The sequence below is a fragment of the Carlito syrichta genome, unplaced genomic scaffold, assembly GCF_000164805.1.
Source record: "Carlito syrichta isolate Samal-C Ts95f unplaced genomic scaffold, Tarsius_syrichta-2.0.1 Scaffold287323, whole genome shotgun sequence".
Classification (NCBI taxonomy): domain Eukaryota; kingdom Metazoa; phylum Chordata; class Mammalia; order Primates; family Tarsiidae; genus Carlito; species Carlito syrichta.
In genome coordinates, this window is record NW_007231419.1 from 1,581 (window position 1) to 17,954 (window position 16,374).

The 16,374-nt window shown below is 35.0% G+C and overlaps 2 protein-coding genes across 2 annotated transcripts; both read left to right on the forward strand.

The window, feature by feature from the left end:
* Positions 1-756: 756 nt before the first annotated feature.
* Positions 757-1,692, forward strand: LOC103254686 (olfactory receptor 51B2-like). Its single transcript, XM_008052702.1, has one exon. It carries the CDS (start codon positions 757-759, stop codon positions 1,690-1,692), a length of 936 nt encoding a protein of 311 aa, XP_008050893.1.
* Positions 1,693-14,330: 12,638 nt separating this feature from the next.
* Positions 14,331-15,287, forward strand: LOC103254687 (olfactory receptor 51B4). Its single transcript, XM_008052703.1, has one exon. It carries the CDS (start codon positions 14,331-14,333, stop codon positions 15,285-15,287), a length of 957 nt encoding a protein of 318 aa, XP_008050894.1.
* Positions 15,288-16,374: the final 1,087 nt, after the last annotated feature.

Genomic DNA, 16,374 nt, shown 5'->3' on the forward strand with positions numbered 1-16,374 from the left:
GTCTGCACAGAAGAATATATTACACCTGTGATTGCCAACACCTATAGCAAAGACATTTTCATATCAACCTCAATGTTTTAAGGCAAGTTTGGAGTTTCTAATGCAGAACTCATGGAAGGACTTCAGGAAAACTTGTGCATGTTTCTAAACTAAATGTGATATTTTCTGCTCTTGTCTGTTTTTCTTCCTAGAGGGCTTGCGGCTTTTGTTAGAATTCCTTAAAATATTAACATTCAATTTCAAAACTAAACACAGAAAAGTTTTCTATAAAACACTATTTCTATATCAAGGTAGTGAAATATAAAATTAAAATCAAGTTTAAATGTATCAAAAATATGTAACCAAACTAAATAGCAGTTTAATTAAGCAAAATGATTATTCAATTGTACATATTTGCTGTCTTTTGCTGTCATTTTTGCTTCAAACATTGTTCAGCAAACACACAACAGTGGGGGCATAATGTTACTTTTAAAAATGTGTTTTTTAATTGATAAATATTAACTACTTACCTAGTGTTATTTATATCTTAAGAAAATATTATTTTTCTTTATCCCTAGCACAGTCTATAAATCTCTGTTGTTCTTCTGTAAGATAATAGTTGCAGAATCATGCATATACCAATTAATTGTTGCTAAATATGCATAGTATGATTGAGGTTGTTGAAATATAGTTTTACAAGAAAGTAGTGTAAACTGAAAGAGCTGAAGATTGGGGGTAACAGTTTCCATAAATCTGTTCCCTGTCTGTGAAAACAAGATGTGCCCTAATATTACTATGACCTTCTTTTTGCTAACTGGTTTCCCAGGGCTGGAGGCAGCTCATCACTGGATCTCCATCCCCTTCTTTGCCATTTATGTGTGTATCCTTCTTGGCAACGGCACACTCCTCTACGTCCTCAAGAATGACGGCAGTCTTCATGAACCCATGTACTACTTCCTTGCCTTGCTGGCAGGCACAGATGTGATGGTAACATTGACCACAATGCCTACTGTAATGGGCGTCTTATGGGTGAATCACAGGGAGATTACCCATGGGGCATGCTTCTTGCAGGCTTACATTATCCATTCACTTTCCATCGTAGAATCGGGTATCCTCCTTGCAATGGCCTATGATCGTTTTATTGCTATCCGCAACCCTCTGAGGTACAACTCTATCCTTACTAATTACCGGGTGATGAAGATAGGACTGGGGGTGGTGATGAGAGGCTTTTTATCGCTTCTGCCCCCAATTCTGCCACTCTTTTGGTTCCCATATTGCCATTCCCAAGTTCTTTCCCATGCCTTTTGTCTCCATCAAGATGTCATGAAACTCGCCTGTGCTGATATTACATTCAATCGCTTATATCCAGTTATTCTGGTTGCATTGACTTTTTTCTTGGATGCTGTGATCATTTTCTTTTCTTATATCTTAATCCTTAAGACAGTCATGAGTGTTGCCTCTGGAGAAGAGCAAGCTAAAGCTCTCAACACCTGTGTCTCCCATATAAGCTGTGTCCTTGTATTTTACATCACTGCAATTGGCCTGACTTTCATCCACAGGTTTGGGAAACATGCACCACATGTGGTCCATGTTACCATGAGCTATGTCTATTTTCTTTTTCCTCCATTTATGAACCCCATTATATACAGCATCAAGACCAAGCAGATTCAAAGAAGCATTGTTCACCTATTTTCTGGGCATGGTAGGGCTTGAACCACCTATTTCAGAGTTTTGAGATTGTAACAATTTCTGAGCCTTTTGCATAATTGGAAAAGAGCTGAGTTTTATAGTCAATATCTCTTTTATCATTTTAAACTTTAATCATTACATAGATCTACAAGCAAAGTTGAACAAGTTACAATAAATATATATATCAACTGGTCAATTGATAAACAGATAAATAGATAACATTTATCTGTAGATATATAGCTATATATCTGAAGAAATTAATTTATCTGTCTTCTCTCTGTCTCTTTCTTTCTCTTCCCTCTCCCCCACTCTCCCTCTCTCCCTCCTCTTCTCGGATACTAGAAAAAAAGGAATGCTATTGAGTTTAGAGATAAAGTACACAGATAAATACTCTACTAATCAGGGATGACAGGGTCAGTTCAGAACATGTACTCATAAGTGAAAGTGTCTCTACAGAAGAAGTCAAATTAAATGACCAGCCTATTCATAGCTTACATAAGGAAAAATGCATAATTGCAGTTCCAATTTTGTTCATATAAAAATAAATTATAGTTTGTGGATTGAGGTCCAATAAACTCTACCATATCTCAAAACTGCTCTGTTTCAAGGTCCAATTTCCTTTATATGTCATTTATAAAGATTTATTTGCAGCAGATTCTCTCTGAATTCATGAATTTGTTGTTAGTTCATTTCATGAGTTGATTTATTGTTATTATTTTATTTTTTATTTTTATTTTTTGAGTTGGAGTCTCACTCTGTCGCCCAGATGGAGTGCAGTGCCACTCCGGCCACCGCAGCCTCAACCTGCTGGGCTCCAGCGATCCTTCGCCTCAGCCTTCCGAGTAGCCGGAATTACAGGCATGTGCTACTATGCCCGGCCTATTTTTTGATTTATTGTAGAGATAAGGTCTCGCTGCCCAGGTGGGTCTCGAACCCGCGGACTCAGGCAATCCACTCACCTCAGCCTCCCAAAGGCGTGGGATTACAGGCTGAGCCACCGAGCCCGGCTGATTTATTATTTTTTTATTCTGAATTTTCCTTAAATGCTGGATAGAAACACTTCTGGTATGTTTGGTAGAGAAAATGAAAACCTTATATTGCAGATTTTTTAAAATATTAAACTTATTTTTTATTCTTATAAATTCCAAACTATTTCAGTTTGTTGCAGTCTTTTGCAAGTCTCATTTTGGATTTATCTAATCATTTTGTTTTTGCTAATTTTCAACCTGTTATAATTGATTTTTATAAGTTTGTTATACATTATCACTAGTGTTTTATTTTTATTATAATTATTTCTCAAGTTTTCTGTTTGTTTTTCTACATGTGTAACTTAAAAGCTTATATAAAATTATGTTATTATTTACTTTATCTGAGATCTTGGAGCCATAGTGGCAAAGCCATTCCTGATTTCAGGTTTATTTATATCTGTTTCTTATACTTTTACATGATTTATTTTTACAAGTCCTATGTTAAAATAGGTTTCTGTTTGGAGTAGGGAAGGGACTTTAAATCATATATCTATTTTCATGGAAGTAACACATATTAAATCATTCATTTGGCTGCAATTTTAAAGATGCCATTATGAGACAGTTTCTTTGTTAAGTAATAGTGATATAACAGCATCGAAACAGACAAAAACTTTTCCCTCTTGAAGTTTTCAATAATTGGGGAGTCAAAGTATCAAACAAACCACATTTTTAATAAATCCTGTGATTAATCCTACAACAGAAACATGACAGTGCTTTGCGCTGTGGGTCTCAAAAGAGGCCACTCTATGACTTGAAGTAAGGGTAAGATTCCCTGAGGTGTCTCTTAGGCTGATATCTGACGATGGATTAGAAATGAACTGGTGAAAATAGAAGCGAGAACATTCTGAGAAGAAAAACAACCTGCAAATATTAATCAATGTTAATTCTAAATATGTCTATATCTTTTCATTATTTTCCATTTTCCTAAATTGAGTTAATATTATCTTTTCTCATATAACTCCAATGTGTAGGCTGTAGGTGGGTAGATTATGGAACCACCCAAGGAATGTGGCTACTGGAAGAGGGTGATTACTTTGAGAAGAGGCTGAAGAGAAAGGAAGTGGCCAGATCACAAAGCTATGATATGGGTTTGGGTATCCACCCAAAGAGTCACAGAATGCTATTAGGGAGGTGGTCTTTTTAGAGTATAGATTGAAACAAAGACAGACAACAGTGGGCAGGAGAAATAGAAGTATAAACAAACAAACAAAAAGAGTAACACAATTTTATCAAAGTTTTAAAATCATTTCAGTAGATATATAGCTATATATATAAAGAAATTAATTTATCTGTCTTCTCTCTCTCTCTCTTTCTTTTTCTCTCTCCTTCCCTCTCACCCACTCTGCCTCTCTCCCTTCTCTTCTGGATACAAGAAAAAAGAAATGCTACTGTGAAACAACTCACAAACAGAAAGACAAATACCTTATGTTCTCACTTATAAGTGGGCTAAATAATGCTTCCACGTGGACATAGAGTGTGGAATGAGAGACACTGGAGACTTAAAACGGTTGGGGAAAGAGGGGGTGGTTAATAAGAAATTACTTAATGGGTTCAATGTACATTATTCAGGTGGTGGATACACTGAAAGTTCAGACATTACCACAATACAATATATCCACATAACAAAATTGTACTTGTACCCTTTACATTTATATTCATAAGTGGGCCTTGAACACTTATTATGATACTTTAAGAAAGGGTTTGGCAGGAGTTGAAAACTGCCAGGGGAGGGGGATGCACACCTCATCAACAAGCGTATCTGCATAATGAATATTTAATACTTAAACCTGAATTATACCCCATGTCTTCAAAATTAAAAAAATTAAAATAAAATAATAAATAAATTGATACGAATTTAGAAAATATATTTGAAGGAGGTAGGAAAAGAGTAGAATATTGGAGTTATATGAGAAAAGATAATATTAACTCAATTTAGGAAAATGGAAAATAATGAAAAGATACTAGACATATTTAGGATTAACATTTGTTAATATTTGCAGGTTGTTTATAACAGCAGAGAAGAAAGGATTGAGAAGGAGCAACAATAATCCTAAATTTCTAACTTATGGTATTTGAATAAGTTAACAGAAAAGCAATTATTGGTTATATATTGTCTATAAATAAGAATAATAATATATATTTTATTAGAAGACTTTGAGGATGAATCCAAATGATGAAGTTATGATTTAAAAAAGTAACTGAGGAAAATATTTCAGGCTGCAGAACTGGAGTTTTAAAAATAAAGCATTTGCATATAAATTAAAATAATTTATTAAAATCATGTTTAGTATGTTTTTCATTTTGCCTGATAATGATGCGTCATAATGAAGGCAAGATGTGGGCCAGAAAGTGATGAAAGTTAAGGTTACTGGACAACAGAAACAAATTGAAGCTGATGACATTAAAAGAAGCTTGGAGAACAAATGAGACTTTGACTTCCTACTTAGGGAGAAAATGAAATAGATCAGGGTTTTTCTTGGGTGACATTCACTGGAGTGGAGGTAGTTCTAAATAAGCAGTCCAAAAATATTGCCAAATATGAGAAAATACATAAATTGTGTGATGCAATGGGTTAGAGACAGATTTTACACAAACATAAATATGAAAATGAGCTGAAAAACTAAGCTCTGAATTACTCTATGAACAAATAATAGTAATATATTAAAAAATAAAGTTGTTTTATAAGGGCTTAAGAAAGTTACCATAGATTTGGGACATACACTCATAGATGTCTAATCACAGATCTCTGAGAAGGACCACATGTAACCGAAAATGATTTTCCCCCCATGTGACTTCTTGAATGAACCATTCTATTCAATTTATAAAAACAAAATATATTTAAGATCTAAGAAACTTCATACTAGTGTATATATGTGCAATAGTGTGTACATGTGAAATAAATATTTTGATATCTTAAAATAATTTATTTTTATTTATTTATTTTTTTATCTTTTTATAGTTTATTTATTAAATCTGTATTTTAAAGATGTGGGGTACATTTCAGAGTTAGGTACACAAATGGTCATTGTACAGGTAAAGTTTGGACCTCACTTTGGTCCCCATGTCACCTAGTTTGAGATCAGGTACTCTTATTGATGAAGTGTGTACCCCCGCTCTCTCCACTGGCAGCTTCCCACCACTGCCAATCCCTTTCCTATAGTATTATGATCATTGTTCAGGGTCTGCTTATGAGTGAGAGCATGTGTTACTCAGTCGTTTTTTTCTGTGATAGATCACTGAGTACCACAGACTCTAAATCCATCCAAGTTGCTGTGAAGGTCATAATGTTGTCCTTCTTTATGGCTGCATAATACTCCATCATGTATATGTACCACATTTTTTAACCAGTCTAATTTCAATGGCAGCATGGCTGGTTTCATGTGTTTGCTATTGTAAATAGTGCTTCAATAAACATGTGTACACAGGTATCCTTTTTATAGAATGACTTGAGTTCTTCTGGGTATATTCCCAGAAGGAGGATTGCTGGGTCATAAAGGCAGTCAATTTTATTTATATTTTAGGAATTGCCACACTCTCTTCCACAGAGATTGTAGTAGTTTACACTCCCACCAACAGTGTAGAACTGTTCCCTTTTCCCCTGCATCCTCTAGAGCACCTGTTTTTGTTTGTTTGTTTGTTTGTTTTTTGAGTTACTGATGATGGCCATCTTGACTGGAGTTAGGTGGTATCTCAATGTAGTTTTAATTTGTATCTCTTTGATGATTAGCGAAGTTGAGTATTTTTTTATGTATCTGTTGCCTGCACATATGTCTTCTGAGAAGTATATATTGATATCTTTTGCCCATTTTTTAATAGAGCTGTTTGACTTTTTCTGTTTGACATATTTGAGTTCCTTGTAGATCCTAGATGTTAAGCCTTTGTCAGATATACAGTTAGCAAATATTTTTTCCCAGTCTGTGTGCTGCCTTCTCACTCTGATGGTTTATTTTGCTTTGCAGAAGCTTTCCAGTTTGGTAAGGTACCACTTCTATCATATCTCTTATGGCATGGGCACTTGGGGTTTTGATCAGGAATTGGTTGCCAGTTCCAGTTTCCATAAGAGTGTCTCCGACATTTTCCAAGGTTCTTATAGTTTGAGGTTTTGCATTTAGATCTTTGATCCGTTTGGAGTTGATTTTTGTGTATGGTAATAGGTAGGGGTCTTGTTTTAATCTTCTGCTTGTGATCAGTTGGTTTTTCCAGCACCATTTACTGAATAAGTTCTCCTCTCCTCAGTGGTTGTTAGTGAAGGATTTTTCAAAGATGAATTGGTTGAGAAATTGAGGTTTTGCTTCCAGGATCTCTATTCAGTTCCATTGATCTATATGCCTGCTCTTATACCAATACCAGGCTGTTTTGATTATTGTAGTTTTATAATAAAATTTTAATTCTGGAATTGTGATACCTCCCACTTTGTTTCTTTTGCTGAGAATTGTTTTGGCTATTTGTGGTATTTTATGCCTTCTTTTTCTTTTTTTTATTTAATCAATATTTTTTATTATGATACTGTGGGGTACAGTTAAGGGTTAGGTATACAAATATGCTTCGTTCAGGCACCCTTGTTGATAAGAGGTGTCTCCCCATCCCCAGACAGATATTTACTATCGTTAATCCCATCTCCCTTCCCCTCCCGCCCCATAGTTTTCCACCACTGTCAGTCATTTTCTTATAGTATTACATTGGATGTTCAAGGTCCACTATATGAGTGAGAACATGTGATACTCAGATTTTTGTTTCTGTGAGAGATCACGCAGTATTATAGACTCTATTTCCATCCAGCTTGCTGCAAAATTCATGATTTTATTCTTTTTTATGGCTGCGTAGTATTCCATTGTGTATCTGTACCACATTTTTTTAATCCAGTCCTCTTTTGATGGACAGCATGATTGCTTCCAGGTTCTTGCTAATGTGAACAATGTTGCGATAAACATACGTGTGCAAGTATCTTTTTTATAGAGTGATTTGAGTTCTTCAGGGTATATTCCCAGTAAGGGGATTGCAGGGTCATATGGGAGGTCAATATTTAGAGCTTTTAGGAATCACCATACTGCTTTCCACAGAGGTTGCACTAGTTTGCACTCCCACCAACAGTGTAGAAGTGTTCCCTTTTTGCCACACCCTCTCCAGCAACTGTTATTTTTTGTTATTGATAATTGCCATTCTGACTGGAATTAGGTGGTATCTCAGTGTGGTTTTGATTTGCATCTCCCTGATGATTAGTGAGGTTGAACATTCTTTTATGTGTCTGTTGGCTGCTCGGATATCTTCCTTTGAGAAGTGTCTGTTCATATCTTTTGCCAATTTTATAATGGGGTTGTTTTTTTTTTTTCTTTTCAGCATGTTTGTGTTCCTTGTAGATCCAAGATATTAAGCCTTTGTCAGACCTGGAGTTGGCAAATACTTGTTCCCAGTCTGTAGGCTGTCTCCCTACTCTCTTGATGGTTTCTTTGGCTTTGCAGAAGCTTGTCAGTTTAATGAGGTCCCACTTGTCCATCTTATCTCTTATGGCCTGTGGGTTTTGAGTTTTGTTCAGGAATTGGATGCCAGTTCCAATTTCCATGGGGGTATGTCCTTCATTTTCTAAGGTTCTTATGGTTTGAGGTTTTATATTTAGGTCTCTGATCAATTTAGAGTTAATTTTTGTGTATGGGGATAGATAGGGGTCCTGTTTCAATCTTCTACATGTGGTCAGCCAGTTTTCCCAGCACTATTTACTGAATAGGTTCTCCTCTCTCCAGTGGTAGGTGGTGGAGGCTTTGTCGAAGATGAGTTGGTTGAGAAATTTAGGTTTTGCATCTGGGATCTCAATTCTATTCCATTGGTCTATATGTCTGTTCCTGTACCAATGCCAAGCTGTTTTGATGATTGTAGCTTATAGTAAAGTTTGAAGTCTGGTAATGTGATACTACCTGGCTTTTTTTTTTTGCTGAGGATTGTTCTGGCTATTCTTGGTCGTTTGTGCTTCCATATGAACTTCTGTGTTGTTTTTTCTAGGTCTGAGAAGAATGTTGCTGGTAATTTGATGGATAATGCAATACCCATCAAATTACCAGTATTTTATGCTTTCATATGAATTTCTGTATTGTCATGTCTAGGTCTGAGAAGAAGGATGTTGTTAATTTACTAGGTATTACATTCAATCTGTAGATTGCCTTGGGTAGTATGGATATTAACAATGTTGATGCTTCCAACCAATGAGCATGGAATATTTTCCAATTTGTTTGTGTCATCTTTGATTTAGAGTAGGTCTAACTACCTTTCCTGGATGTGAGGATATGATCAGTGATTTCAATTATGACTTCCTGTTTCTTTCTATATGGTGACAAAGTTTACAGAACATAGAGAAAGGAAAATGTAATTTCTGGCATAGTATCATCTGGGTAGAATCCTTTATTGAGAATAAAATCTCATTTCTGGTACCAGTCTGACTAGAACATAGGAGTAGGTAGATTTAGTGTATTTAGACATCAACCCTTACATTTTCAAAGCAGTCTTTCCTTCAAGGTAGAGAATATATGAGTACATTTCATAATAGATTGAAAAAATTTACCTTGAGACTCACTATCAACCAAAGCTGTTAAAAGAAAAAAAAAAGACACATAAATCTCTCTTCTATAGTCTCAGCTACTCAGCAGGCTGAGGCAGGAGGAATACTTGAGCCCAGGAGTTCCAAGCTGCACTCTTACTTTCTAGCTTGGGGGAGAGAGTGAGATTACGTCTCTGAAAGAGAATAAACAAACAAATAAACAAATCTCTTTTTTTGTTCTCGTTATGTCATGCTTTTCTCTCTGCCCTATGATTGATATAAAATAAATAATGAACAATAAAAAAATGAACAATAAAGCAAAGGAGATAGTATGATTTGACATGCTTGAAATATTAATCTCATTATTAAATTAGATCTACCATTTGCCCACAAAACCAATGGCATAATTACATGAACAGCCTTCATTCATTCAACTAATATTTATTGAGCACCAACCGCATGTCAAGCTCTGTGTTAAGCACTGAAAATGCAGCTCACATAAATGTTTCAAAGGTTTTGTTTACTGTGAGTACAGTGTGAACTGAATCAGTTTCTTGAGACAAGGGTTTTGGGTATAGAGTTATGGACCTGCACACAATCTTAGACTGCTTAAATAAAAGCTCAGGATATGATACAATGGAAAACATTTTGAGAATAGGACTGATAATGACAGTTCCTAAATTATTATGTTCAGTCAGGAGCAGCATTACAGAAAATGAATCAAGATTAGGAATCATTATGTGATAAGCAGCTGAAAACTAGTGTTTGCTCAAATATCAAGAAAGAAGTCTTAGAGGTATTAATGCAGATATTTTAACACATCAGAGAAAATATATGAATGTGATTATTTAGACCTGATTAGCTTTTTTCTGAAGATCAGAACTAGAAATAAGGAGTATATAGCAAATATTGGATATTTTAAAAAACTCTATATATGTATATATGTACACATATATATGCATACATATGTAGTAACTATCGTATATACATATATTTATAGTAAATAATAGAATTTATATGTATATTCATATATAGATATGAATGAAATACCTCTAGGGTAGTGAGCTTTCAATCAATGGAAAGGACAAATAAATATTTGATAAAATAGACAAATTTGCTAAGTGGCGACTCAAAGATTTTGTAAAGGGTTGAATTTGATTATCATTTTTAATAATACTATAATCTTTGAAAATATAAGACATAAACAGTTTTTAAAAGGGGGTTGTTCTTCAAATACAAACATTTAGGAAAAAAATGACTGATCTTTCCACTTTATGAAACACAGAATACTTGACAGTAACTCAGATAGTTAGTGCCTTATCTTACGTTGAAGACAAAGTTTCTCATAGAGATTCTCCATTCAAAGAAAAAAATGAAGACCATGGGGACCAACTCCAATGGTTCAGATTTTTCCCAGGTGAGTGAGAAAAATAAAATTATTTGGTACAGTATTCTCAGGTAGCTTATGTGGTATTGACCCTGGGGGAATTGTTTCTTTAGCAAATATCGGAACTTTGAATAATTACTAAGGTTATAGCAAAAAACGTAACCTTAGATCATGCTCAGAAGCCACAAAGAGAAAACTGTGGCTCAGGTAAGAAGCCACTGATTAAAATGAAACAAGGATGTTTAAGAGTAATTTTTCTACTTAGTTCATGCAGCCAATTCATGAGTGAAGACTGAGAAAGCAGAACATCTTTTTGTCACTGTTGTTGTTTAATTAAATGAAGAATTCAGAGAAGGGAGTACTAAGTAGAAAGGTGAACTTGGACAGGAGAACTATTTATATTTGATAGGTATCAGTTTGGAACATGAACTTGGAGTTTGGGTGAGATGAACCTGAGTTTGAATTCTCATATGACACATTTGTTGTGTGATCTAAGCATAGTACTCAGCCTAAAATTCAATCTCCTCACCTGAAAAATAAAATATTATCTTCTTTTTATTCACTTTTCTACTTACAATCATTAGACATTCATTCCTACCATTCTATTGAATTTTTCTAGAAGACTGAAGACATAGTTGCCAAAAACAATGAGTATTTTTATCTTATTTGACAATTATATTATGTTTTCACTATTAAATTATATACTTCTATAAACTTTCTTTTCTATTCTTTTGTAAATACAGATAACCTTTGCTATCCTCTTATATCTCTTTCTACTTCTTTGTCTATCTCCCTTGAGATACTCTTCCTTCTTTTTATCTTAAAGCGATGTTTTTTTCCTAGCTTTCTAATGTTTCTCTCCATATTTACTATCCCATTTTAGTTTGTATTATGGTAAGATTTAAGCAATAACTTAAAGCTGAGATCTTTTAAATTTCTGTTTCCATCCCATGGCTTCCCATTGTTAGCTTGAAACATTTTTTTATTCATTTTTCCTAGTTTCTTCTAAAGGAGCATGATTCTTGGGTAATAGTGAGGGTGAAAAAGTGGAATCAGAAGACTGATTACAGAGATACAGAGTACTTGCAGATTATCTGAAACTAAATGGAATTTTAAATTTACATTTTCTTAACATAATCTTAATGTACTCTTGTTGACTTCTATTTTTGACTCTAATGTCTTTATAATTTGCTTCTGGAACAACTTCTCAGCTTGTAAATCAGTATAGAAGTTTGAAAAATCGCTGAGTAATGTATCTCAGAAAGTCTTGAGAACTAGCTGGTTTCAAAGAACCATCCAAAGGACCCTCAAAATTGAGTGAGAAAATGGTGAGCTCTAGTCATGTCTGCATCTCTATGAATCTTTTAGGCTTATCTGATGGTATGATAAGAAATTCCACCAAAGTTATGATTGTCACTAATGCCATGTACTCCTTAAACTAGGTGGCTATTTCCCCTGGCATATTTGGGAGTGTAGACAGTTTCTGGGACTACCAAATTTGCCGTAATTAAATGCCAGTGTGGCTAATGCTAAGGACTGCAGATAATAAAAGGGCACTATTCTGTTTAGGTCAATAAAATATAAATTCATACATCATAAGAACTATTCCCAAAAAATTATCACACAGTTTTTGTGCCTAAACCCTTAGCAGCCCAGAGTTCTAAATTCATAGTACAAGCGTTAAATAGCACTATAGTTTAAGCATGTTCCTGGTTGTCTCTTGCTTCCTTCCTCTGGGTCACTTTCTGAATGACAATAGGTCTAAAGAGGTATTTGTTTTTATTCTGTACAAAAAAATTGTGGCATTTATCCATTCTTTTATAAGGCAAGGTTAAAAGGTTAAGAAGATTTATGGTGATATACACATCACTTCCGTCGAGGTAGATCAGTGTTACCAAGGTGAGTTCCACATAGGTCATAATTTAGTGAATCAAATTTGTTGGCAGTATTTTTAGTATCCACATAAACAGAATATTGGCTACTTCAGTGCCCAGACTGACATTTTTGTCATTAACAGTGTCTCCTGAAATGGTGGCTATTTCCATGGCCCATCCACTTTTCCTCTATCTCCTTCCACCATCTATTTCTTATTATCAGAGATATTACCATGTGCCAAAACTTTCAAACATATAATTATTGTTGTTTTTACATGTTTTTATAAGATTGAAGTGGTGCAAAGATGGTTATCATCTTATTTTTCGTGAATTTCCTTTCAAGGTATCATTAATAAAGTTCATAAAAGAAAGCGACATTTTAAAAGATTTGGGCACACAGAATCAGTTGAATTTTTTGGGAGATACTAATGTTTCCCTTGTGATTTTCTTTAACTGTTATTTTAATAAACCTGCTACAAAATATCCTGGTTATATACCAAACAAAGAAAACTTGATTTTCAAAGAATGTATTCATAAATAGGCTGTGTTTCAAAGAACCCTCTGAAAGTTATTATTAATTTTTTTGAACATAGGCTTTGTAGATTCATAATGATAAGAAGTTTTATATAGTTACCTCCACTAGCAATGCAGTCACCATCTTTTTCACTCTGAGAATCCTTATCTTTCCCTTAGTATGTGTAAAGTTTATGTACTCAGTCACCAATTTCTGATGTTACTCTATCCTCCACATAAACCTTATTTTTAAATCTATGACTCTGTATAAGTATTAAGTTTTTGGGCAGGCTTTCATTCTAAGAGTCTGTTTTCTTTTAAAATGTTTCTTTTAGAAGTTACAAACCTAGGTCTCTTTTCTTGTTATAAAGTTTGTCTTTGATGTTGCAGGTCTCAGACCTTTTGCAACACTGAAAATTTGCTGAGTCCCAAATATACTAAGTAATTATACTTTCTTAAAATAAATTTACTAGCTCTGTGTACTTGTTCAGATTTATCCAGACATGCACAAAAGTTTTCTCCTTTTTAATTTTTTCTTCTTCTTTCTTTCTTTCTTTTTTTTTTTGCAAACAGAGTCTTATTCTTTCACTTAGGCAAGAGCGCAGTGGCACCATTATAGCTCAGTGGGCTCAAGTGATCCTCCTGCCTCAGCCTTGGAGTAACTAGGACTACCAGCACATGCCACTATGCTCGGCTAATTTTATTTTTATTTTTTGTAGACGGGGTTTTGCTTTGCTGCCCAGGCTGAGTTCTCTCCTTATTTATAGTCCACTTGGGATAAGAACATTGGTAAAAATATTTATCAGTCATTTAATAACGGTGGGTTCATTTCTACTAATTAAGCATTATTCTCAGTGATTAAGCTTTAAGACAATTATCTTATTAGTTTCAAGAGAGAAAGTCTAAACTGACTCAAATTGGATAGAAATATTGAAAGAGCCCATATGAAACACAATTAAAAGATGAGAAAAAAAATAAAAGAATGAAGAGAATGAAATAGAACCAAAGAGTGCTAGCTATTTGGAACTAAGAGTCAAGGCCAAGAGCACAGACATTAGTTTTATGATTGAAAAAATAAGAGCTGTATGCTTCACAACAAATTGTTGTAATTATTTTCCTGACTATCTGCTGTTGTTTACTATTCTAGGGGAATGCCTTGTGAATTCAGGTTTACATTTAATTAAGTCTGAGACAATATACAAGACGTTGTAAATTTTGTAGTAAAAAATGACCTGATGATGTGCTATATGAAGATGGAGAGAGGAAAAAAAGAATACTGCATATTTACGGGTCATCATTCCTGAAAATGTTCTTTCCCACCTGTAAAGCCTAACATGTGGTCCAACAACAGTGCTGTCCCCTTCTTGCTCACTGGCTTCATGGGCTCAGAGATAGTTCACCACTGGATTGCTATTCCCTTCTTTGCCATCTACCTCTCCATCATTTTTGGAAATGGCACTCTTCTTGTCCTCATTTGGAATGACCACAGCCTTCATGAGCCCATGTACTACTTCCTGGCCATGCTGGCAGGTACAGATCTTGGGTTAACAATAACTACAATGCCCACAGTCCTGAGTGTCCTGTTGCTGGACCACAGGGAGATGGCCCAAGGTGCCTGTTTCACTCAATCCTATTTCATTAACACACTGGCCACTGTAGAATCAGGTATCTTGTTTGCCATGGCCTATGACCATTTAATTGCCATCCACACACCACTGAGGTACAACTCCATTCTCACTAATTCCCGAGTAATGAAGATAAGACTGGGGATACTGATGAGAGGCTTTTTATCTATTGCACCTCCAATTTTGCTACTTCATTGGTTCCCATATTGCCATTCCCATGTTCTTTCTCACGCTTTTTGTCTCCATCAAGATGTCATGAAACTCGCCTGTGCTGATATTACATTCAATCGCTTATGCCCAGTCATTCAAGTTGTCTTGACCTACTTCCTGGATGCTCTGATCAATTTAATTTCTTATATCTTAATCTTTAAAACAGTTCTGGGCATCGCCTCTGGAGAGGAGCAAGTTAAAGCTCTCAACACTTGTGTCTCCCATATAAGCTGTGTCCTGGTATTTTACATCACTGTGATTGGCCTGACTTTTGTCCACAGGTTTGGGACACATGTACCACATGTGGTTCACATTACCATGAGCTACATTCACATTCTCTTTCCTCCATTCATGAACCCCATTATATACAGCATCAAGACCAAGCAGATTCAAAGAAGCATCGTTCGTCTATTTTCTGGGCAAGGCAGGGGTGAAGCCATTATTTTAGAATCGTGAGGTATCCAAGATTGCCTATCCTTTCCCATTATTGAAAGGTAACTTTGGTTTTACCGTCAGTTTCTTTTTTTCAGTTAGGTTCCACTTTAATTATTACCTAAAGAAAAAAGCTGACCAGAGCAGGGAAATTACACACACACACACACACACACACACACACACACACACACGTATGTATATATATTCTAATAAAGGGAAAATGCTAGTGATCTTGAAGAAAAGGAATATGGGAGGCAAGGGAGAAAGAACACTCCAAGCTTTGTATATAAAATAACTACCATTTTAGAAGAATTCAGGATAAGTGGACTAAAGCAGCCTGGTGCAAACATAGTTCATCTAAAAAAATGTGCTGTTGAAGACAGTCTTTATGTGTCATATGAAGGTGAGTTAGAATAACATTATCTTTTCATTTTCATGCTTTGAATTTAACTGTATTGAAAATGATGTTGCTCTGTCAAACAACAGATTTATGTGAGGCAAAACAACAAATATCTAAAATGCCAAGAATCTTACTTCTAAAATTTCAGAGTATTTCAGTGTATTTTACTATTAAAAGGAAACTGATGCATGACTAACAGCTCAATCGCAACAAATACATTTCCTATCAGCTGGTGGAAGCCAGACCCTTTAGTACCTTCTTCTTTCTTCCCTTTGGCTGCTGAAACTGACTTACTGTTTTTCTCTCTCTCTTCCTACTTTCCAATTTACCTCCTGATGCTTTTCTTCTGAAAAGATTGACTATAAATTTAGACATCACCTCCCATTTCTATTTTCTCTCACTTGCTTCTCACTAAAATAACTATGGCTTTTTCACTTAAACTATTTCTGCTATTCAGTGAAGGAAACCTAGCAGCAGTCATGTTATGTTTTAGGCATTTTGCACTGACAGAATAGTTTCCTTCTTCAAAGTGTTTTGGAGTCTTTATGCTATTCACTTTGGTTGCTCCACAGTCTACTGCCTTTTAATGTTATAGATAATGACAACATCCTTATCTATACTGTAACTTCTTTGCTAGTATTTGAAGCTTGTCTTCTTACAGGCATGTAAAACTAAAAACTTGCATTAATTGCTCTCTGGGGATTGATG

Bases quoted from the DNA above. Each gene is read 5' to 3' on its own strand.
- LOC103254686 (XM_008052702.1), top strand. From the start codon at position 757: ATGTGCCCTAATATTACTATGACCTTCTTTTTGCTAACTGGTTTCCCA.
- LOC103254687 (XM_008052703.1), top strand. From the start codon at position 14,331: ATGTGGTCCAACAACAGTGCTGTCCCCTTCTTGCTCACTGGCTTCATG.